Below are 23,900 nucleotides of genomic sequence, written 5' to 3' on the forward strand. Positions count from 1 at the left end.
TGTAGCAAAAAGCAACTCTTTATTCCAACAGTAACGTGCTTAGAACTGAACTTCTTGTATTTCATTTTGTCCTCTTGGCACCGCTGGTTCAGACATAGTGACATATTTCGTACAAAGTTTCAAGTCTGAACCAGTCCAAAAGATTGGCCTTGAATCAGATATAAACTTAAAACATGCATGTAAAGCGATATCTTCAAGCCACAAAATACAAGACATAGGCCTACTAGGGCAAAAATTATTCTTATTTGTGCCTCGATGAACGTGAAAAGTATCCTTTCTAAATTCGTTTAACATTTAACTCAATTTTTACCATAATCTCTAACTTTATAACAAATTTTATAATAACTCTCTTTAAACCTTAAAATAATTATACTTGTAACTGTTAACAAATGCACGGCAACCTAGAAAACGTACAACTTAGATGAAGGGACAAGATATCTGAAATGCTGTACACTATGATACCACATGTTCCTAATTTGTGCCTCTATTTCTGCCTCGATGAACGTGAAAAGTATCCTTTCTAAATTCGTTTAACATTTAACTCAATTTTTACCATAATCTCTAACTTTATAACAAATTTTATAATAACTCTCTTTAAACCTTAAAATAATTATACTTGCAACTGTTAACAAATGCACGGCAACTTAGAAAACGTACAACTTAGATGACGGGACAAGATATCTGAAATGCTGTACACTATGATACCACATGTTCCTAACATGAAGAAAACTCGCTGACCGAAGAATGGAAACCGTGGACTCGCAATTCAATTCGACAGCAAATGATACATGTTGTTTCAGCAACAAGGTTTATAGAAAGGGGGAAAAAGCAAAGTAAAAAACGCATACCATTAATTCTGAATAATCTGTACACTCAATCTCATTCCAAAGACTCTATCGATGGTTATTACTGTTTTCTTCAAACAGAAAAATCCGGCCGAGCATAAAATAATTCCTTTAGGTTATGCGTGGAAAAAACTGAAATTGAAGCTTTTATTAAAATCGCTGCATTATTAGTTATCGATGATTTAAACTTGGTTCTACTAACAGGGGCATTATTAAAGCAGCAAATAGCATTTTCTGTTTACCGTTCTTTGTCAATGCCTACAAGGAAATTTCCAGTCGCTGGTTTCATGAAATTATTGATAAATACTCTTCTCTCTCCTTCACATGTTCTGTCTTGTAGAAAAGGCACGCGGTTACCCACAAGCTGTAACCGCTGACTAAACAAACGGAGAGGAACTGAATCCTACGAAGGCCTGCCGCCTCCTTTAGAGGCCGAGGTTACCAAGTTGCCGGCCGTCGGCGCAGAGGAAGAGCCTGGGACGGCCTGTATTGTTGAAGTCGGTAGACTTACTAAGGCATTTGTGCTTTTAGGTGCAATGCTCACAAACTTGATTGCGGGCGGTGTCATCGTACGTGATGCAACTTGTGGACTCCCGGCTGAGCTTGAAGTATTCACGGGAAGATTTACAGCCGCTTTCTGAGTCGAAATCGTGTTTGGTGTAGAAACTGCTGGCCTGACAGACTGATTGGCCACTGGGATGGAACTACTCCTTCCGTAGAAGCTACTTGAGGATTTGTTGACTGTTGTTGACGGGCTTGAAGCACTACTATCTCCTTGGAGATTTCCCGCTACTCTCGGAGCGGAACTACTAGAATTTGGTTTTGACACAGGCGTAGTGACAGTCTGTTTTGGGACTGTAGCAGTAGCACTAGAGGCCTGGGTTCCACTTCCGGGTGCTTTTGAAGTCTGTGCCTGTTTACCGCTGGACGTGTTGTTTGTGGCTGCTTTGGCTTGCACAGCAAGCAGTTGATTGTAAGAGAGCGTAGCTGACATCAGCGAGGCACTGTTCCTCAGTTGCCTAGGATTGGAAAACAAATTGTTTGTAACCCGTATGCCGATAAAGAAATAAAAAAAATCACTTAAATGTATTTCCTATTAAAACTAAAGTAAAGGAAAAGTTTGTAACGAGAGGAAGCAAGTTCCGATGCTAATCTTCGGCGAAGAATCAACAACTGGGAATACTGTTACACTTACTCCCCATGGATGTAAAAAGTCCCCCCCCCCCCCCCCCCGCACACACACACACACACTCCGAAACCAGGCAGTTTATCGCGTTGCCCCAGCAAGTCACTGGTACCAATTCATACACCTGGGTGCAAAGTCTTAAGTGGCACTCTGAGAGTTAAGTTTCTCGCCGAAGAACACAACACAGCGGCCACCTCAAGTCAAATGTGCTACTTAACAGAACAATCTGATAGTATAAACAAAGGTATCTCGATCAATGGACCTTTGCATAAATGCCGCCTAAATTTGAATAACAATACTTTATACATCCATAGCCTCGTGCTGATGTTTCCAGACAAAGGATTTTTCACATGAATGTGAGGCTTCGGATGTATCAGCGCCATTTATGCACAGGGTGTATTTGCAGCAGAAAGCATTTTATCATAATCTTTAACACCTACTTGATGACTGCACCCTTCCGTTTCAGCGGTCCTGTAGTTAGGTCATGGAAGGCCCAGCTCCACGCGGTCATCTCTTGCTTTCCAAACAATCCCTACCAAAGAAAAAATGGTTTATCAGCTATAGTGGCAAAATTGAATGATATCATAAAGTGGAACCCCGTTCATTTGACTACAATGAAGGGGTCACCGAAAATGGATTCTTAGAAAAGAGAGAGAAAGAGACTGGCGGCAACCATACATGTTGAAGCACAAAGAGGCTATAATGACGAGGGGAAAACCAGGATTTACTGTGCTTTATCCAAACATTGCCTTTTAACGCAGGGCACGAAATTAACTATTATTTCCAGGAAAATAAAATGAAATAATGGACGACATAATAAATATTAGGAGCTTAAAGCTTCATGGCTAGCTGAACTGGTGTTCAAATCACTAATGAATGGCCGCTGACACGAAAAGCCTTCCAGTTCGGTTCCATTGCAAACTGGGAATGAAGAGACATCCAAACACATCAAAATAAGTTAGCCTTGCTCAGAGAGTTCTGACTGTTGTGTCACCCCGAAAGAAATGGCAACGTGAAACACCAATAAAATGAAAAAAACACGGTGTCCAAAAACTAAAAAATAAAGGTTTCGTGACCGATACTACCATACATCTTATGTACTTGTTAGTTGTATCGTGTGTGCTGAAAACAAAATATGTTGACAGCAATGTTAAATTTTATTATTTTCTTTTACGTAAATACCTTGATGTCCCGTAGCCAGCGCTCAAGATCAGTGCGTTGTTTCAATTGAACAGTCCTGTCACAAAACAACTATAAAAGCACATATATAATTAAGGAATAAGTTGACACTGCAATAAAACACCACCTATGCTTTGGAAGGAACAAAAATATTAGTTTAATTTCACAAATTTTCTGTTTAGCAAAGTCATTTCCACGATCCATCAGAGTGAGGCGGAAGTGGCGGCACAACTCCTGCCTTCTGCTACGGAATTTTCATGTACAGTAACTGTATAGCCACAATATTTCATCTTATCTCTTATCCTTTTAAAAGTTTACCTTGGATGCGTTCTGCATTGCTCCTGACAGGATGCCAATTAAAGTCTGTGTTTTGATGGCAGCGATGGCTCTGACACAGGACAGCAGAGATTCATGCATCTACAAAAACAACAATGATTAGCACCACTAATAAGAACAGATTTGAAAGAAGGGTCGTGGGGACAGGAGAGTAAGGTCTCACCTTTTCAGAAAAAATAGAGGCTGGCAATACCGGAATATATTCCGGTATTTCACGCCCGTGCCACAGAGGATTAATATAAAGTATTGTTAAAAGCTGGATCATTGGATAATGCTGTCCAAGAGTATATATTCACTCGCAGGCTATCTATCATCTCATATCTAACGGACGCTCACAGTGGAATAATTGTTTATTATACATAAAACGTACATGATTGTAGTTGCATCGCCAGAGTGCGAAGGCTGTGTCGCACAGAGTTTTAGCCAGCCAATCAGAACAGGCATCTGCAAATTGACAAGCTTCGTCTTTATTTAGTTTAGACATGACAGCCTTCATCTGCAAAAAGAACAGAAATTAACTCAGAAGGAGGAATCATTGAACACTGTACATTTACTTTGAAAACCTTCCTTGACGCACTCGAGGAATTTCCAATTTTAATTAACCAATCAGAGAATAACACAAGAACTAACGAGTGCTCCGACATTTTTTTTTTAAATTTATTTATTTATTTATTTATTTATTTATTTATTTATTTATTTATTTATTTATTTATTTATTTTTTTATTTATTCATTTTTTTTTTTTTTTATGCCAGCTTGGCGTGACACTTAGCGTGACAGCAGCGAGGATAACTGATGATGGCCAGGATGGAAATGGATTCGAATTTTGTGAACAACCTGAAACAGTTCCTCGGGAAGGACACGGAAAATTGAAAATGGGTCAAGATTTCCAATGCCTTCAAGCGGAACTTTGGATACCACTGCATGTATATCTTCCCCTTCTCTGAGTAGCTAACCCATCTCATATGTTAAGGCAACGAATACCTTTTCGCAGATACTGGGATGAGAGCCTGTGTAACCAGCTGCAGAGAGGGTGGCCCTGACTTCTTTAAACATGCCACATTTAGCGAACACTTCAATACAACAGCAGGTGTGAGACCTGTTAAATACAAAGATAACACATCGAAACCTCTATTAGTGAGTAAAAACGTTCTTACGGAGGTACAACAAATGGTAGACGGCAAACCGAAATGAACAGACGAGATCCTTTAATCTCTCTTATTGGTAGTATAGTTGGGGCTCAGCAAGGTTCATGTCAGTTTGTTTTGTCTCTGTAAGTCTGTTGTTCTGCTAGTCTGCCTGTTGATTGGTCTGTCGATCTGTCAGTCTGCCTGTCAGTCGGTCTGACTGTCGGTCTGTTGGTCTGTCAGTCTGCCATTCTGTCTGTTGGTCCATCTATCAGTTTGCTTGTCAGTCCGTCTGTCAGTCTGCCAGTCGGTCTTGGTCTCTCAGACTGCCAGTCAGTCTGTCTGTCGGTCTGTCAGTCTGCCAGTTGTCCTATTGGTCTGTCAGTTTCCCAGTCAGTCCGTCTATCAGTTTGTTTGTGTGTTCGTCTATCTGTTTATATCTTTCTTTGTTTCCTTCATCGCTACAACTTAAAACACGAGCGTACTTACGTTCGATGCTTCTTTAGGAAGTCTATCATTGATGATTTTAATGATGGCCACTTGTCCCTAAAAGCAAGTCATCACAAGAAATCGGTCACTACTGAACTTTTCGTATGATCTTTACGCCAACAGCTCACTTTGATAAGAGTGACTCGCTGGAGCCAAGAGCATCTGCGAAAGCCCTTATGGGATTATCGAGGAGTACTGGAGACTTTTGGGAGCATACAACAACCAACATTAACAAGAGTACAAACTGAAAATATGTTGTGAACACAAAGCAAAGAATCCTTACGTTAAATTGTAAACCTTCTTGACATCCTTGAAATTGGCATAACTTGGATCGTTCTTGAAACACAAACTCATCAATTGCCCCTCAAAATCCTTCAGGCCATGTTTGGAGACTTCCTTACCAAACTAACCAGAAGACAGCATTGAATTAAATATTGAATACTTCAGATCAGATTAACAGGACTGCAAAACTTATTAACGATTGCATGTTACATGTACAAGTTCAGCAAGGAGTACATGTATTGTGAATATTCCCTTGATGGGTAGGCCGTGTGCAGTCATCTACCATTTTCTTTGCTTTACACAGAAAAATGACGTCTGCAAAGCGTCCTGTCTAATCGTGCTCCAGTATCCAACTGTTTCTCCAGAAGTCGAGGACTGCGCTCTCACTGGTTTCTAAGCAACAAGCGTAAAAAGTCGACTCAGACTGGTGGCTATCAACATGAGATGCTTGACATAATTTATGCAATAAACTTTCAGCGAGTTTGTCGTTCACTTAACATGTTCAATTGTGTGTTGCGTTTTACGCCCATTGGAAGCAGAAGGAGAGAAAATCTTCTTGAACGTCGGGGAAGAATTCAGAATTGTCAAGAAACTTGCGAGAGAAATGAGCAAAGCAAAGAAAATGGTAGATTTCTGCATGCAAGCAACATGTACTGGATGGAATGCAAGTCCATCACAGAGTTACATTGTACTTTCACCTTTCGATCAAGTTACCCTGATAATTTAAAACTGGAAAGCTTTCATAATACTGGGTGGAGGTTCTGTGAGAGTAGTCCTTTACAGCTATCAGCAGAGCCCACTATAACCATTACACTGGCAAAAAAATTTGAGTATTTACTTTTTTTTTTGGTCCGACGCTTTCACAGCCCAAAGTTTTGTCACGTATCTTACATTTTAGACTACGAGTAGTCCCTCTTTCGCTTAGTCCGTCGTGCGTGACGCGAAAGAAGACCACGAGAAAAACAAATGGCCGCGCGAAATCCTCGTCCCCAGGATTTCGCGCGGCCATTTTTTTCTCGCGGTACGTTTTCTTTCGAGTCACGCACGACGGACTAAGCGAAAGAGCGACTATCCGTAGTCTACTTACATGTATGTACACTCATGACTGTAGGTACCTTGAACTATACTTGGAAGAATAAACAGTACTTTTCAACAGATTTAATATTTCAAGCCCCGGCCAAACGATCGCAACATCTCAACACGACAAATCCCAACATTGTTGGTCTAGCATTTGCAAGCACCGGCCAAACGATCCCAACATTTGAACGCAACATATCCCAACATTGCTGTTGCGCGCGTTTGGCCACTCTGTTGCGACGTGTTGCCACATGTTAGGTATTGAAAATCGAACAAGTGCGCATGCCTGGGCGAGAAATTGTTGCATCTACCTGGCCAAACGACTACAACATCATGCAACATCCGCAAATGTTGCATGAAAAATTTGACCATTTTCAAATTTGAGCCAACACCCAACATGTCGCAACAGGGTGGCCAAACGAGCGCAACATGTTGCGCCCGATATGTTGTGTTTGGCCGGGGTTTTAAAGGGCATTAAGTTTGATCTATTATATGACTTGTGTCTGTAGTCGACATAACACGCATGCTGATTGGCTAATACTAGGGCATTATTCTCCAGTATTGCACACGGGCCGATCACAGGCCTGCAAAAACTAAACAAAAAGCCATATAATGTACTACTTATTAATCTTGAGCGTTCGGTCTTTACGGGAAAATCTCAAACCTCGGCCTTGCCGTATTGACCGAGCGATAGGTCTCAGTTTGAGATTTTCCCGCAAAGACCTCACTCTCAGTTACCACGAACTTACTAATGTACGTGTAGGCTTTAACTGACACTGAACACAGCAAAGTTTAATACAACAACAAAAATTTGTTAAATGCGGTAAGATAATACATCGGACTGACCACAACTACCTAGCCTAAATACTGAGTGAGGAGGGGTTTAGCAAGTCATATCGAGGGGTAAAACTCCCCTGATCCAGACATTTACTCACATCTTTCTTTATCTTCTTGAGCACGGCACTCAGCCTATCCTTACCACCCCAGTTGCCAGCCTTGTTTAACAGCGCATCAGCAGCATCAAAAAGGTTCTTAACCAGCAACACTGCATCCTTGCGTAATGACAAGCCGTCTTGACCTTGAATTAAAACCCCAAATCACATGTACTCAATGGTTTAAACCCAGGATTACGTGAGTACCAATGTGGTAAAGGCTGGCAAAGTTATAAATTCTTTGGAATATTTACATGTACGTGAAATCTGTTGATCAACAGTGCTACATGTTCTTGCCTGAACAGCTCGGCGGTTTCTCAACGTTTTCAGAAAGAGGGCAACTGGTTTTCGCAGGTGGGCAAGACTATTAGAACTGAACTTCTGTGCAAGAAAAACTCTCCACTAGATGGTCAAATCCGGGCAAAATTGTCCTCAGCCGGTCAATTTGCCCAGTGCACGGCCCTTAAAAACACTCCTGAGTTGACAACTGTAATGAATTTGTTTTTGATAGTAGTTGGTCTATAGTGTTATTACCTAGGGCGAGGGATCAAAACTGACAACAACTAACCAATCACTGTTTACAAACTTCACACGAGTCTTACATGCACATGTAACTGCCAAGTACACCATAGTGACCAAACACTTGACACCAGTGAGGTTGTCAAAATGGTAGTCAAAAGCAAAATTCCTATTTAGGACTTCTCTTGTCAACTTTTTAAAGTCCACTGTACCTGACTTTCGCTGGCCTTCTTTGAGGATACAAAGCGCAATCTCATAATTCTTCTCAATGCCATTAATGTCTTTCAGCTTATTAACCCAGCTGCAAGGAAGAAAAATAGGCAGTTTATTAATTAAGTCTTTAAAGTCTTTAAAGAACATGTACCACGGCCTAAGAAAACTGTGTGTCACTTCCTGTTTGTTTTATCTGTGGGAGAGATACCAGACAAAAAAGCCAAGAAAGTTAGATACACTGTACTCATCCATTCATTCTTTTTTCATTCATGCATTTGTTTGCTCACTAACTCGTTCATTTGAGTGCTCATTAAATTTTGCCGGCTGACTACCACATTCATTAATTCATTCACTATTTCATTCCTACATGTAAAGTATGTTCAAATGTTCACTTGTTTGTTTGTTTTTGTTTTTTGTTTTTTGTTTTTTTTTATTTACGCACTCAATCACTCATCAAGTGATCATTTCATTTAGTTATTCCCATCCATCAATTTCATTCAGTCATTCTTTTATTCCTTCTCGCAGAGGTGCACAGTATCATAACTGCCTGTTGTTTTTTAGACTAGGGACTCTGTGGTGCTTCAGTTCAGTTCATTAACAGCCTCTCATTAACACACACAATGTACAGTGCTTGTACACATCACTGCACAGTACACAACAAACCTTGTGTAGACTTGAAATGGAATACATCTACTACCAAGTGATTTCATGATGTTAACCAGCACAAAATTTAGAATTTGACTGTTGATTTTGGTGCACATTACTGGAGAGAGTACCACTGACAAAGCTCCCCATAACAAACTCTGTGAATGAGCATAATCATAATTATAACATCAGTTAATTAGATGTATGTGTTGGCATGGGAAAATAAAGCGATATTCAATTAATGATACACTACACTGCAGTTTATAAAATGCATATGAACACTGTAACCCACACAAAAAATGACTTGTGCTGAGGTTGTCAACATGTCACTGAACAAGGACTTGTTTAGAAAACCTCCACCCCGGCAATTATTTAAAGTAGACAAATTGGTAATGTTTGTAGTAATGGTAAAGTCTCCATACGAGTTAAGTAGCACATCAGGCCGGAGCTTATCCCAGTTTCTATAGCATGAATTGACCAAGAGTATTTCTACATGTACTTCTCCAGGCAGAGAGGCTAGTCCATTGTAGGGTTACCCTCACCATTATATTATTCGCCACTACTCACTTATACCCTCGGCTAGAGAGAGGCATAGTGAGAGTTAAGTGTCTTGCCCAAGAACACAACATAATATCCCTGGCCAGAGCTCGGACCTCGACTGCCAGATCCAGAGTTGAGCACACTAACCATGAGGCTACCATGTCTTCCAAGCTGATACTCGTACTGACATTTAAAACTCTTCACTCCAGTTTGAGTCTTGTCTTGCACTGATATCCAAGTTTGCCTCAGATTGAAATCAAAGTCTCCACCCAATAAAGTAAATAAATAGGAAAATATATTATCTTCCATGGGTGGGATTGCACATGCAGTCCATCACAAGGTTATGGTTACAAAACCCCAAATTAGACGCATCAGTACCCATTTATACACCTGGAGAGGGGTGCAGTGGCACCCTTCACAAGTACTAATATACAAATGTATTTTACAGTACATGTATATAATTATTTTATTTACACAACCTTTCTTTTGAAGATCTCCAATGTGTTTGAAATTGGGAAGTAAGGGTAACAGTTGTTGTTGACATAGAGATTGGCGACAAGGGCTGCAAATAATTCCACTACAAACACCTGTGAGAAAAATATTTTAACAGAAAACAATTTACACATACAGTGTAAAGTAAAACAACAATAGTTATTTGGAGACTGCAGAATGATTCTTTTGAGCCATTGTTTACGTTTGGCATCTCAAGGTGTTACTGTATGCAGTATGTGAGAGTAGAGAGACCATCACAGATGAACTCCCCCCCCCCCCCGTTCTTCCCCTCCAAAACACACACACACATAGACATGTACCTCCACCATTCTGTCAAAATAACCTAACAGACCACTGATACTCATTCTTATTCCTCAAGCAGAGAGTAATGAAGTGATAGTCAAGTTTCTTCCCTTCTCTCAAGATTTTTGTTCAGAAGTGACTACCAACTAAAAATCCTGTGGTGTATTTACTTACCTTACCAGACTGAATAATTTTAACCAACAGTTTAAACAATGAAAGTGAAGAATGATCCTCACAGTAAATTTTCCAATTTAAGCAATTGGAAAGAAGAAGCCTGAAAAAAAATCCAGGGCTTCAACGGGATTCAAACCCATGACCTCTGCGATACCGGTGCGGTGCTCTACCAACTGAGCTATAAAGCCACACATTGGGAGCGAGGTTAATTGACCTCCCTCCCAATGTGTGGCTTTATAGCTCAGTTGGTAGAGCATCGCACCGGTATCGTGGAGGTCATGGGTTTGAATCCCGTTGAAGCCCTGAATTTTTTTCAGGCTTCTTCTTTCCAATTGCTTAAATTGGAAAGATTAATTTACTGCGATGATCATTCTTCACTTTCATCTACAACCACAGTTCATATATGAATTATTTCATATATACTCCACATCAGTTTAAACAATACAAAGACATGAAAGATGACATGAATGCCTTCACATCTTTCTCTGCAGCCAAGTTTACTTACAATAGTATTAATAATACATGTACATGTACCTTGAAGGGAACATCTTTGGGAGGTTTGATCTCACTTGTGGAAAGGAATTGTTGCTTTGCCTTCGTAACAAGTACCTCCGCCTCTTTTACCGCCCGCTGTGCAAAAAAGGAAATTTTACACAAGTTTCAGTTCGAAGATTAAAATATTAACCTTTTAAATGACGGTCAAATATTGTAAATTTAGCACAACTGCTGTATCTAACCACTTCTTCACTAAAATACTGGTTCATGTGGCTGAATTTTATTTAGGCTGAGTTAAACTCAAAAAGCTGCTGGCCAGCAGTGTCCCTCCTTGATGTGGAGTGGTCTGCGGGTTCTGCAGGGAGGCCCAGGAATTTACAGCTCTCTTGTGCGAGGTCAGACCATTTTTCTTGTGTTGCTTAACATTTACGTTGTCTCCAAAGGCTTTGCTCACAATCCATCCCTCCCTAAGTTAGGTGTAGGCCAGGTTAGTACCCTGTACACTCGGCTCATAGGATGTATCTCCACCAGCCTTACAGGCACCTTCCCCACACTCATCTACTGTTGATGAGTTTAAACTCTGATGATTATGTACATCCATTATACTGACCTTTCTCTTTTCATTTGGACAGTCATTAGACAGGAAAGTCACACAGAGTGTGTTTATGTACCACTCCATTGCTTGTTCCAAGCGGAGATTAGAATTGACCTGTGTTCCAGTCAGTATAAATGCCAAGGCTTTTTTACAAGTCTCTTCGGGTATATCTGAAGGTGAAGGAAGCTTTCCTGTCTCAGTAGAATTGTTGTCAGTTACAAAGACAGTGAGGAGCTCCTTAGCGCTTGAATAATCCATGTTTCCAAGAGTGCACTGTGAAAAAGGTACATTACCTCTGGAATCTGGAATAGATAACAGAGGTAGCAACCATTAAGCTGGGCTGAAAGTACAAAACAAAGTACAAAACTACAGTTGACAGGTCTGAATGTCTGCAAGATGAAAAGTACAATTATTTATTTGTACATGTACTGTGTATGTAAGTGACTTTAATCTGTAAGTCTGCAAAGCTACAATAGACTATACTACTTATCCAAGTAACATTTTCTGGCCAGTCTGGAAGTCTAATGGTCTCAAAGTATCAGCTCTGTGCTGGTTCAATTTAGAAGTTTGCAGGTATGCATGTGTTTCAGTCAGATGGGAATCTACCAGGCTGCAAATCTGATAATAATTACATTTAGTATGGTAAAAGTTACTTTGCAGCTACTAAATAGGCCATTTTCATATTCTTGGTGTTGGAGGCTCATGTGGGGAAATATCATTAAAGAGAGATTAATGCCATTTGCATTTGAAAAGACTCCCTGCATTAGCCTCAGTTGCAAGCTAGTTCCAGTCCAATACCGAGAATACGAAAATGGTCAATTGCAAAATGAGCTGTGGTCAAAAACTGCACCACAACACAATTTACCTGTACACAGCAGTGTGAAAGGAAAGTCCTGTCTGATAGTTCAGGGTTAGATGATTTTCCACTGAGGCTATGGAATTCTGCCCTTCACTTGCCTAAGCAGGTTACATGTAAGTTTCTTGGGAAACTTTTTGAGGAATTCAAATAAATTATTTAAAGTACTGTAATGGACAAACATTTTGGGGCTAGTGAGAATGATTTTTAATTACGCCCGAAAATTTGTTTTCTTTGCATCCTGCATCCTGTACATGTACACGTAACTGACCTTTAAGAACTGTGTTTGTTATAACACTTTTAGTTATGTCTGTTGAGACTGGCAAAGTCAACACATTCAGAGCTTGGTTGATCTTTCCTGTTTTGGCCAGTAACAGTACAAATTTCCTCCTGTACTGGGTCATGTTTGTTAGCCGCTGGTCTGTAGCTGTTACAGATACACCATGATAATGATATGAAGAGTTCCTGTTCTTTTGGGTTACTTTGCAACTTAACAAGTAAGATAAAGCATCTGAGAATCTGGGAGAGAGAAAGAATTTGAAGCAGAATTACTGGTGGTCTTCTGACAAACAGAAATTGATAGAAGAACAACATATGTATAATTATGTAGGTGTCTGAAATAATTACACACGTTTCTGAAGACATACAGCCAAATGCATCAATTACATGTAAAAAGCAGGCAGATGATAAGGGCAGTCAGCAGACATAGTGACAGACCAACTAATAGAATGACAAGGAGGCAGGTAGATAGAGAAGACAGAGAGAAAGACAGACAGACGAGAAGACAGGCAGACAGACAGACAGGTACAGGACAGGTACAGGACAGGTACAGGACAGGCAGGCAGACAGGCAAACAGATAGAAAGAAAGACATCACCTGATAGGAAGAACTGACAAAAAACAAAAATCACATTACATGTACTTCATGTACCTTTTATTCTTTTCCAAGAAAGCCAGTCGAGCTTCAGCCACATCATCATCCTCTTTGATGAAATCATTTCCTAATTTACCCGCAAAACACTTGACAAGTAATTCATCAGTCCACTTCTTCATTTCAAGAATCCTAAACCAGGGCCATAGGACAAAAAGCACATTGGACAAAGTGTCCACTGAATATTACTGCATAATTTGTAACTATGATTCACTGTTGAAGCCCCATAGTAGGGTTCAAAGAAAACTTCCTGCAGACAAGCAGCTCTCAAATTTTGCTTGGCCTGGACAAGTCTCGGTTTACTTATTTTCTATTTACATGTGCATGTGCACGTAGGTTGGTTGATCATCAGTTGTCCACCAGGAAAATATATTTGCCCCTGATGACTGGATGGCAATTTTTTCACCTTTTTCTCTGCCTTGCACTTGCCTCGTTGCAATAATAGGGACCTTAGGCAAAACACGACAGCAACGGCAACGAGAATGTCACCAAACAAAAGGTTTAATAGCAGAACAATGGCTATGCACATGCACTATAATTCTTGGTACATTTCTTTGCTGTCCTCTGTAACACAGCAACGTGAAATCACCATATTCTGTGTTGTCTGGAGAACGTGAACCACAACGGCTAATTTTCCGTCTTTCTATTTGGAACTGAACGCATTCATAGCATATTCAGCTGGGGCAAGTTTTAATACCGACAGACACACTGGGCAGTTCCAAATAAATGCGAAATTCCAAGGTAAAATAGAACCACATTTTTTATGTTGTCCTCGCCGTCGCCGTCACATATGCGTAAGGTCCCTAATATTCTTACAAACCTACACTATCCAATGCTGATCTCAAGACTTAGAGACCCCCTGCACCCCCCCCCCCACCCCACTAAGTAGTTTCACACTTGATTGTACTGCTTCCACCCTGTTTGCAGGCCCTTCACCCTCCGAGCCCTTTGGAGGTCTGGGTCTAGTGGTTGCTACTCACAGGGTTGTCATGGATACACTACACGCTCAGTTTAGTTTGCTCTTGGGCTCCACCATCCTTTCAGGCACCATTCCCCAAGCTCATTGTTGTTGATGAATTTAACAACAATTTTCCTAAATGCATGGGCCACAAACGTACAGTACATAGAAGCTGTTCATATAAACATCACCTGGAGTACACCTGCATAAAAAGGGACTTACACATTCAAGCCAGAGCTCTCAGGTGAACAAATCATAGCTCCATCGATAGCATTCTTTAATCGTTCTCTAACTTTGTCCTCCACATTCTTGGGCAGGTCAGGGTGCATTAGCACTTCAATCCAAGCCTTTCGCAAACTATTGTTAAACCAACAACAGAAATGTGAATACAATATTATGTACAAGTAGTGTATTCCATACAAGTACATTTAGTGCATGTACATACACTAATGACTCATAGAGGCAGCTGAATACAGTTGTAGTATTAGACAGGGGCTAGTGCTTAACAAAATTCATAATTCCAACTCACACTACATCCTACACGTAAAGGAGAAACTGCAATCTAATGACAGAAAATGGGCTTTCTACGTGCAAGACTACAGAGCATGTGAAACTACGTGTAAATGTAAACTGCAAAACTCTAAACATTATGAAACAGTGGTCCTCCTTGGAAAGTAAGGTCATACAGAGAAATATTTCAAAGAAAATGGGAACCAAATTGCTGTCTTCAAAAGCTGTTTACTAAATTTCAAGTTTGCCAAAAAGACAAAAAAAGCAATCACTGTATACACTCTACCTTTTAATTGCTGAAGTGACTTGATGGGAAGGCCATCTATTGTGAAGATAACAGCAAAATTAGTCATTTATGCTGATGTGCACAAGTCAGACTATACACTCACATACATATACAATGTGCATGTACATAATTTTCAACTGAGTGTCGCAGATATCATTTTTAAGGAGAAAATTGACTTTTACTGTGCTGTACATAATTATTATGTATAATATGTAAACTGCACAATGTGACAAAATTTAAATGCAGTATGTGCTCTAAGTACCGCCAATAATGACTACTGCTCTATTCATTATATTATCTCATAGTTATGCCATAGTTTTAACATCCGTATTGTACATAATTTTTAGAGGGCCACTGGTTTGTTAGTATTTTTATACTATTTTACCCTCTTTAAATAAAGTCTTTACTTACTTACTTACTTACTAATGCATGTATGTGGGTGGTCATGCATATTAAGTGGGTCGCCATAAAACAGGATCCTATTGTATATGCAGCATACATGTAGTTGCGAAAGTCTCTTACCCAGTTGGCAATTGTAAGTTGCAACTTAAATGGAATGTGCAGTTGACTAATTTCTGCCTGTACATGTGCTCAATCTTTTTTTTTTTTTTATTTAGGGCGTGCCAAAATGTAAATTTACCCATATGCACAATTCGTGCATACTACAGTATCTTGTTTTAGAATTTTTATGATGCTATAATTATTTTTGTTTATCAAGGAAATTAATCTACAGAATGGAAGTGCTTTTGGGTGTAACTGTATCAATATGCCAGAGAACACTTAACAGACATAAGAAAGGAGAGACCTTCTGTTAAACAACAAGTCACCTTTTAATGGTGGGAAGATCACACTTTTCGCACATCTGGGAATCTCTAAATACAGGTTTGACAAATTAGGACATTCATGTCACGCAACATGTCACAGTAACCAATAGAAAGGAGCCATGATAATTTGCCACACATAATTTGACAGCATTGCAACATACTTAGATAAAGACCATAACTAACTGTTTCCAAGATTTGCACATCATACTCCCATCAACTGCATTTAACTGCTTCTGTCATAAAACTTTCTAAAACTAGACGCTCTGAGAGCCTTTACTCAGGCTTCGTACCACAGTATCAAATCATACTTTACGAAACCGCGTATTGGACACAATAAAAACAAACTGAAGAATCAGGATATTTTAGCGCACAAGAGTTCCGCTTAGATATTTACTATTCAAGTTGCTTCGTTAAGTATCCTCCTCATCCTGTCGCAAGTTGTGAGTTTAAACCATTTTGGTTCACAGCTGTCTCTGCGTTGATGGAGAAGTTGTTTGCAAAGAATTTTCGAGGTCTTTTTACAACTTATGGCAATCACTTTGTACATGCTAGCAGAAATTATACGAAGTTTGTTTACTGGTCGTGGCGATCTGAGTAAATTGTGTAGCTGAACATCTTTGCCGTGTTGCGATCTTAAACCCTTTTCAAGAGTCATATCTCCTTTGGAGGGCGAATAATCCCTTTCGAGAGAGCCAAAACAAATCATGATAAACTCCTTCGCAAAAACAACAGTCCTGTGACTAGGCTCAAATTGCATTGCACAAAATTTGCATAAACTTTCAAGTTGTGTATTTTGCAGATAACTTCCAAGAATTTGCAACCCTTAACGCAGTTTGTGAGGAAATATTCAAGCTACATAATTATTTTTATTGAATCAAGGCAGGAGTATTTTTAAAAAGAACTCTCATTTATAGCGGAAGATGCAGCATTCTGTTTTGCTATTTATTTTGGTTTCATGCTCGTCTAGTTCATGTCACGCAACATGATTTTCTTTTGCAGTCAGACACAGTTTTCCAATTAAAGAATTGGCGATAGCTAAGACTGCTAAATGTATTTGAACTACTAGTGAAATAACTGGCTAAACTATCACGTCAACTCAGATGCTCCTTAGGACTTGACAAGAACATTGGTTCGTCGATAATCCTGCACAATTCCCTGCACAATCGAAGGTTTAATTCTCCCACACAATGTGCCTCCAAATTTACACTTTATTTTTTTTTTCCTGCACCCTACTAGAAAGCCAACTAACTTGGAGATAAGATCTTTAATTCAAGTTACCAAAAGTCTTATATTTACAACTTTGGGGATTGACATATTTTGCGTGGTGCAAGAAACAAGTCGCATGTTTTTAATGCACTACGAGTCCAAAATTGTTTTGAATTCATATTTAGCTCATTCTATTGCAATATGATTCATTTTACTGCAATGTTCCAAATAATAACAGCAGTAACCACATACCGTCATTGACTAACTATTTTTTGCCAGTGTTTTCGTAGCTTGAACTCATACCACAATCGGCTCAGTTGTTATCTCACGAGAACGTTTCGAGCATGAACTTTGCTTACCTGGCTGGCTTTCAAGCAATATACGTAATTTGTAGACCAACCCTTTCTGAAAACGATCGACATCTTTGTATGTGAGATGAACATATAAGGCACAATTCTCACCAAAACTTTCTTCATAAAACACTGCATCCTGTCACGAAGAGTGAGCAATGTCACATTTCTCGTCCCCAGTTTCCATGGTCTACGCATGGAACGCCAGAGACAATGACCCCCCCTTTTGGCAACCAAAATGCTTGCATTTTATGACTCGAGCTTTCCTATTGAAACCCGAGTAGTTAATGTGAACATGGTCAAGAAAAATGACACAACGATATGGCATTCCTCAACAATAAATTCATCATTAGTGTACCTTTCATTGTCAACAGGTAACAGTACCACTGTCAAGGCATCAAGTACAAGAGCTGCTGAGCCTGGCTGATTATCAGCTAAATACTCTTTAGCTTTGCTTACAGTAATGGAGACATTTCCAGTTAGATCAAAGCCGAATCTGTCATATCTGTCAAGTAACCACAAATAATCAGAATGCAACCATGAAATTATACAGAAATTTCACAGTCACAGAACTTAAATACTCGCTTTTCTTATCAAGAAATTAAATTCAAATACATGTAGTTTTGCGCCCCTGTGAAAACCAGTTGCCTTCCTGCTGAAAATGATGATGAAAACCCTGAGAACATACCGCACAATACGAGCATTTTTCTTTTATTAAATACATGTACATGTACTCTTCCAAAGCTAATTAACATCTTGGGAAAAAGGGATTATTTTAAGTGTCTTGACCAAGAGCACAATGCTATGTACCCAACCAGGGCTTGCACCTGGACCACTTGAACCAGAGATGCATGAGCGCACTAATTATGAGGCCTCTGCACCTTCCACAGTTAGGCCTATGTTACCCACTAGTCTGTCATGAAAATGGAGCTTATAGAAAACACTCTTCAAGCCAGAGAAAACAATTTGAAAATGCCGGCTTTAACTTTTAGTGTGAATGGAAAACAATTTGAAAACGGAGCTTTTTGAAAACAAAAATCATGTGATTTTCCTTTCGGAATTTTCCTCAAATAAAAATCCAAAATGACGCGTGATTTGTGCAATTTCAAATTTCATGGCGTTTTCAAATTTCTCCAATCGGGACAGGGCCTAAGTGAAGGCAAGTATGAAAGTATCTGTCAGCTGTGTGTCTGGACCTATAGTGCATTGTACATACCTCCCCCAGCTGCCAAACATATTCCAGTTACCACCATAACCATAAGAATCTTCATGATAATCATAACACCCTTCACATCCTTCACCATCTGAACTGCCACCCCAGCTATCATAATGGCAATCGCAATCACAGGAAGGACTGGATGGCCGAGAGCTGAAGTTGCTCGAAGAGTCGTTTAGCCTATCCTTCAGAGTTTCCAAGAGCTCTGCAGCTTTTGCAGCTAAACACACAGAAATAACATTGAAATCCCATTACTGATCAAATTCAGAGAATCAAAGTTATTTCAGAGATGAAATTATTCTCAGTATTAATTAGTTTATTATTTTTTGCCTTTTTTGTAAATTGATCAGTCATGCTACAATGTTAGAATTTTCTGTAAGAGGGAGGGGAGGGGAGGGGGGGGGGGCTAGTGAGAATGGCATTCAGGTGAATAACATAATTACAGATTGTCCAGAAAACAAGCAAGAAAACTGATTTTCTTGGAAAACCCGACATTGTACAGACCTGTGGAGACTGCACATAATGACAAACAATTAGAATACTATAATTTGTGAGATTAAGTAAAGATGTTGAAATTCAGAATAACTGAGGTAAATCTTGGTACAATCTCTCTTGTTGTTAAGCACATTACATTAGAGCGGTTTTCATTTGAGTTTCGAAAGTAATCAGGCAATTATTTTGGTTTTGGTTTTACTACAGTTTGAGATTGGCTGAGTAGTCTAATTGATTTGCAATTGGTTTGGTTTTAGTTTTACAACACTCAATTGAAAACCGCTCTAAGATAAGTAATTATTTAATAGACAAAAAATTTTTAGATCAGTTACAAATGAAAGCAAGGAGCATTCAAGTCCACACCTGCTGCTACCATTGATTCAGATTGTTCATCTGAAGGCAGACACTTCAATAAAGAGTCTTGAACAGCACTCTGCAAAGGAATCAAGAATTGTGTACATGTACATGTAACAAGTACGACCACCATGAATTATTAGCGACATGTAAGTAAGGTTAACAAAAAGTTAGTACACATTGTTAAAATATATAGTTGTAAGTAAGAATTTGAGAGTCTGAATAATTGCATTGGAAACATGAGCTGCATAAGACAGTACATTGAATTTCTTCACTGAGGAATAACGTACAAAATTTAGCTGTTCTTCCAAGTTATCATGAGTCGTTCTAGACATGCACAGTGTATAGTGTAGCTCAGCAGAAAATGAGATAAAATATAAATAATATATGTTCATATTTTGTAGATGCATGTTTCAAATAATTTGCCTACATTGTTACAGTTGAAATGTGGATTCTGCTACATGTAGCTTGTGCAGTCACTAACTCAACATTGCTAGCTACATATACAATTATACATTCTGTATTTCTATAGTCCTAGAAACACAGCTTTTTAGCAGAACAATTTCTGAAAGGCTACCATGTACATTGTTGTACATTCTAAAAGTTGTTACTTAACACTGCACAAATGTCTACATGTATGTGCTAAAACATTGCATGACAATTTGCATACTGCCTTGTTGTCACATCAATCAGATTATTTTTTTACAGTCCACGATAAACATAGCACTTATCCACAATTTGGTTAATGAATTTATAAAAGAAATTGCATTGTCAAGTACCGTTTTTCTCTTTGTGGCCTTCCGTAGCTTTTCCCAAAAGGCATTCTTAGAATATGCATTACAGTGGGGATTGGTGCCTGTCTTCCAAGAGTCACACTTGAAAGGAAAAATATATACATTTCCAGATTAAATAGCAAATGTTAACACAGTTACATTGTAAAGCTTCAAATGTGTAATTATGTACAATGTACATTGTACATTTAGTTGTTGCTAATTCCCTTTGCAATTGTCACCAACTACTGTAGTCTTATCACAGAGTTAACTTTTCATGTATAAACAACAGAGCACTTGTTACAGTTTACATGTAAGTCTAAAGATTGTACAAGTACAGTATACACTTTTGTAAGTGCATGTGGTTACGTGTCTATTCTGAATTTTTGTAAACTGCTGACAGCCTGTTTTTCTCTGAAAATTTAGTAGGGGTTATGAGGCAAGACACTTAAACCTTAAGTGAAATGGAATGAGACATGGGCATGGCACATGACTTCTTTCCTACTCGGTCATACCACTCTTGTCTTGCCTTCTTCCCTACTTGGCCACAGCCACACTGCCCTTTTGCGTTTGCAATTGCTGAACACTCCTCTACATTATAAGTGACCCTTAGACAAAAACCCAGTTGTCAGCAGTCTAGAATGTTTTGGAAACAGCCTAACTCCAATAAACATCCTCCCTCAAGTTTTCAGAATTCAAAGTAATATTATTATCATTTCTAATAATTAGCCTCTTGGCAATAAAAGGTGATTGGAGTATCCAAACCTGCTACCGCTCATGTCACAATCAACTGAGTAAAGCTTCACCCCACTGAAGTTCTTTTGTCTTAGAGACTCAGATTTAAAATAAATGAAATTATTACACCTCACCTCTTTCACAAGTGCATCACAGACATAGCAGTAACATTGCTCACAATAACTCTCATTGCATGACACTGTTGCTGTGGTTACATTACTCTGAACAAATTTATAAGCTGCGCAGTGCTCCCTGGCATGTGGTAGATTTGTAGGTGGCTTGAAATACGTGATGGCTAAATCCTTCTTAGGCTGATTGTCTGTGGTATCAAATTTCTCTGATTTCCTTTCATTGTCAATTTTTTGCCTCTTTCTTGGAGAATAGTCCTCTGGTAAAATAAACACAACGTCATCATCCTCTTCTTCGTCACCGACACAAATAAGAGGAATATGTTTTTCAGATGTTTCAAGCTTGACATCTAGTTCACATTGTTGTTGTTCTGTTAACCTTTCCTTGAGTTCGTTAAATCTCTTTGAAAGTTCTTCTCTTTCTTTTTCACAAAATTCAAGCTGCAAAATGTGACACAAAAAGACGTAAAAACACTGTCCATGTTCAATGCCTAACAACACACGCATTTATTTGCCTTTAGTTAGTTACAACAGACACGTATTATAATACTAGAAACACACATCATAGCTGGTAAAATCTACTGAGAAGAACTGTATGTATGGAGCTAATCTGGCCAAGTGGCTGGGTGTCTGATTCAATAAAGTACATGAACACGTACAAGGACAGCATTCAGATAATGCCAAGACTTAATAAGTAATTACAGTACTTATTTATAGTCTTTGAGGGCTTGGGTTCATAGTAAGGTAACAATGAGCTCACTTCTTTTAAGGGTTTGGAAATAATTAGAAAACTTACCCTTCGTTTAAGCTGAGCCGCTCTTTGGAGAATATTCTCATCACTGCATGGTGTCAAAGTAGTTTTAGAAGGTAACTCTTCCCTTTTGCGCTTCTTCTTTGGTGAGATAGTTCTACTACCACGCACCTAAGAAAACATTGATTACATCAGTGACAGGTAACATATCACACATCAGAGGGTGAGAAAAATCTGGCAACTCAGGCTATTTGACATAATTCGCACAGTAAAACCACATGTATACCTGCATTTTTAACGGTCACGTACAATATAAGGTAGACGCAAAAAAGTACATGTAATTAGATGCTAATTTTAATTATTCAAGACTTTAATTTTATCTTGTCATCAACAACTTAATATATTTAAGTTTTTTTACAATAACTGCAGAAATTCTTGCATGCTTATTGGCTAATTTCATAGTCAATAAGCAGGCAGATACATGCATTTATAATTTATGTGATGTTGACGTAGATAATTTGACAATTTGTTATTGTAAAATTATCGTCGAGAGGATCCACAGGCTACTTTGACAATATTATGAAGAAATTCATTGTTAATAACAGGACAGACCCATAAACAACTGATGTCAATTTGTTAAATTTCACCTGTTTGATATTTTTATTATTCATATGTTTAATATTCAATTGTTTATTTTTCATTTGTTTACAATATTCCACGGTAGAATAACAGCGAAAGGCATTTAGCTATACTTTTCTTTTTCGTTCTGGTTTTAAGATGTGCATGTTGTAGAAGGCAAGAAAACACTTCTCTATCAATAAAAATAGCGGACGTGTACTGAAGACAAAATGAAGCAATGTTTAATAATAGCTATAAACAGCTTCGAGCTTCCGGTGTCAAATGTCAAATATTATGGAAGCTTCTCTTCTTTCATAGATACACACCATCAATGCAGTAAATACAAAACTAGGAATTCTTAGTTCTATACAAATGGCAGCTGAGGAGTTTTGAAAGCTCACAAGCACATTGTTTCATAATGGAAAACACGAACAGACGAACGAAATGCACATGAAATCGATCTCGCGCGAAATGCACACATGCCGCGGTAAATTTCGCGCCGACCAACAAGAGCTGAATTTTTACTCTGTAAAAGTAGCCTCATTAACTGTAGAATGAACTTTCTTCCTTTTAAACGTTAAAATTTAAATGAGCGCTCAATGCACAACAAGCAACTATTCAAAAATTGCAGGTCCTTCGTAAACAAAAACATGGGGCTTTGAAAGATGAGGAAAGCCGCTAAACAACATTGCTGAAGAATCTCTATTGCAGCGCTTCCAAAGCTCAAATTAAACTGTCAATATTAACTAGGGATTTCTAACGCTGGATTTTACTGTTAACAGCAGAGATAACGCCAGAATCACGACAACTGATCATTAAAAGCTCACTCACTGTAACTTCCACGACTTCAACGTCATCGTCGTCCATCTTGGATGCGCGCAATGTATTTGTGTCATGTGACTTTCAAGATTGGCGCCAGTTGTGACGTCTTTTGATTGGCTTCTTATTAGAGGCTGAAAGTACCCGACACCCACCCCGTAATATAGCTTTAGTTGCACCGATTTGCAAAGGACACAGTAGCGTTCATTGAAGAGAGACCAAATAGTCTTTCAAAGCTTCAAAACGCCCTTATCCCTGTTATTTTTATGGGTTAAGAAATTCGCCAAAATTATTCAAAACAGTGGACAGAAAATTTTCCTAGGGTAGTCCCCACAGTACAAATACTGCAACTGCAACAGTGTGCGGCCGCGAAAAAGGCGGGAAAATTTGAAAGTTCTTTTGGAGCCTCTTGAAAATGGCTTCATTAACGAAAGCTGCAAATTTGCAGTGTGTTTAAGTTCCCTTTCCACCGATAAAGATGACATTTTCGTAACTGGAAGTTAGACAATATTCTCCCCTATACCACCAGAAGACAAGTCACAGGAAAGAGATGATGCTAAGCTCGTGGAATGAGGGAATTCAACAGATTTAAACAAGATTTTCAGACAAAATACTCGACTAGCTAGCCAAGAGCAAGTATGGTATTTGGCGGTAGGTGAACTTTCTATC

General features: G+C 38.9%; 1 protein-coding gene across 1 annotated transcript; it reads right to left on the minus strand.

Annotated features, from left to right (window-relative positions):
* Nucleotides 1-23,766, minus strand: LOC145460424 (uncharacterized). The gene is made up of 25 exons (XM_081445235.1): nt 23,244-23,766; nt 21,840-21,965; nt 21,050-21,484; nt 20,190-20,285; nt 19,420-19,489; nt 18,565-18,784; nt 17,707-17,853; nt 14,969-15,004; nt 14,395-14,529; nt 13,215-13,346; nt 12,556-12,803; nt 11,444-11,730; nt 10,873-10,968; nt 9,849-9,956; nt 8,848-8,987; nt 8,184-8,272; nt 7,456-7,598; nt 5,445-5,566; nt 5,162-5,218; nt 4,530-4,644; nt 3,917-4,042; nt 3,529-3,627; nt 3,214-3,282; nt 2,472-2,563; nt 1-1,864 (listed from the first exon to the last, which is right to left on the minus strand). Exons 1-25 carry the CDS (start codon nt 23,277-23,279, stop codon nt 1,249-1,251), a joined length of 3,840 nt encoding a protein of 1,279 aa, XP_081301361.1. The 5' UTR covers nt 23,280-23,766; the 3' UTR covers nt 1-1,248.
* Between the last annotated feature and the right edge of the window lie 134 nt (nt 23,767-23,900).

This window comes from Orbicella franksi, chromosome 11 (assembly GCF_964199315.1).
Source record: "Orbicella franksi chromosome 11, jaOrbFran1.1, whole genome shotgun sequence".
Lineage (NCBI taxonomy): Eukaryota > Metazoa > Cnidaria > Anthozoa > Scleractinia > Merulinidae > Orbicella > Orbicella franksi.

What these genes read in the sequence shown, in the direction of transcription:
- LOC145460424 (XM_081445235.1), bottom strand. Translation starts at nt 23,279, where the DNA reads ATGGACGACGATGACGTTGAAGTCGTGGAAGTTACA. An exon ending in AGGCCACAAAGAGAAAAACG is followed by an intron (nt 19,490 to 20,189) that starts GTACTTGACAAT and finishes ATTCCTTTGCAG; the next exon opens with AGTGCTGTTCAAGACTCTTT. An exon ending in CGGAAGGGTGCAGTCATCAA is followed by an intron (nt 1,865 to 2,471) that starts GTAGGTGTTAAA and finishes TTCCAATCCTAG; the next exon opens with GCAACTGAGGAACAGTGCCT.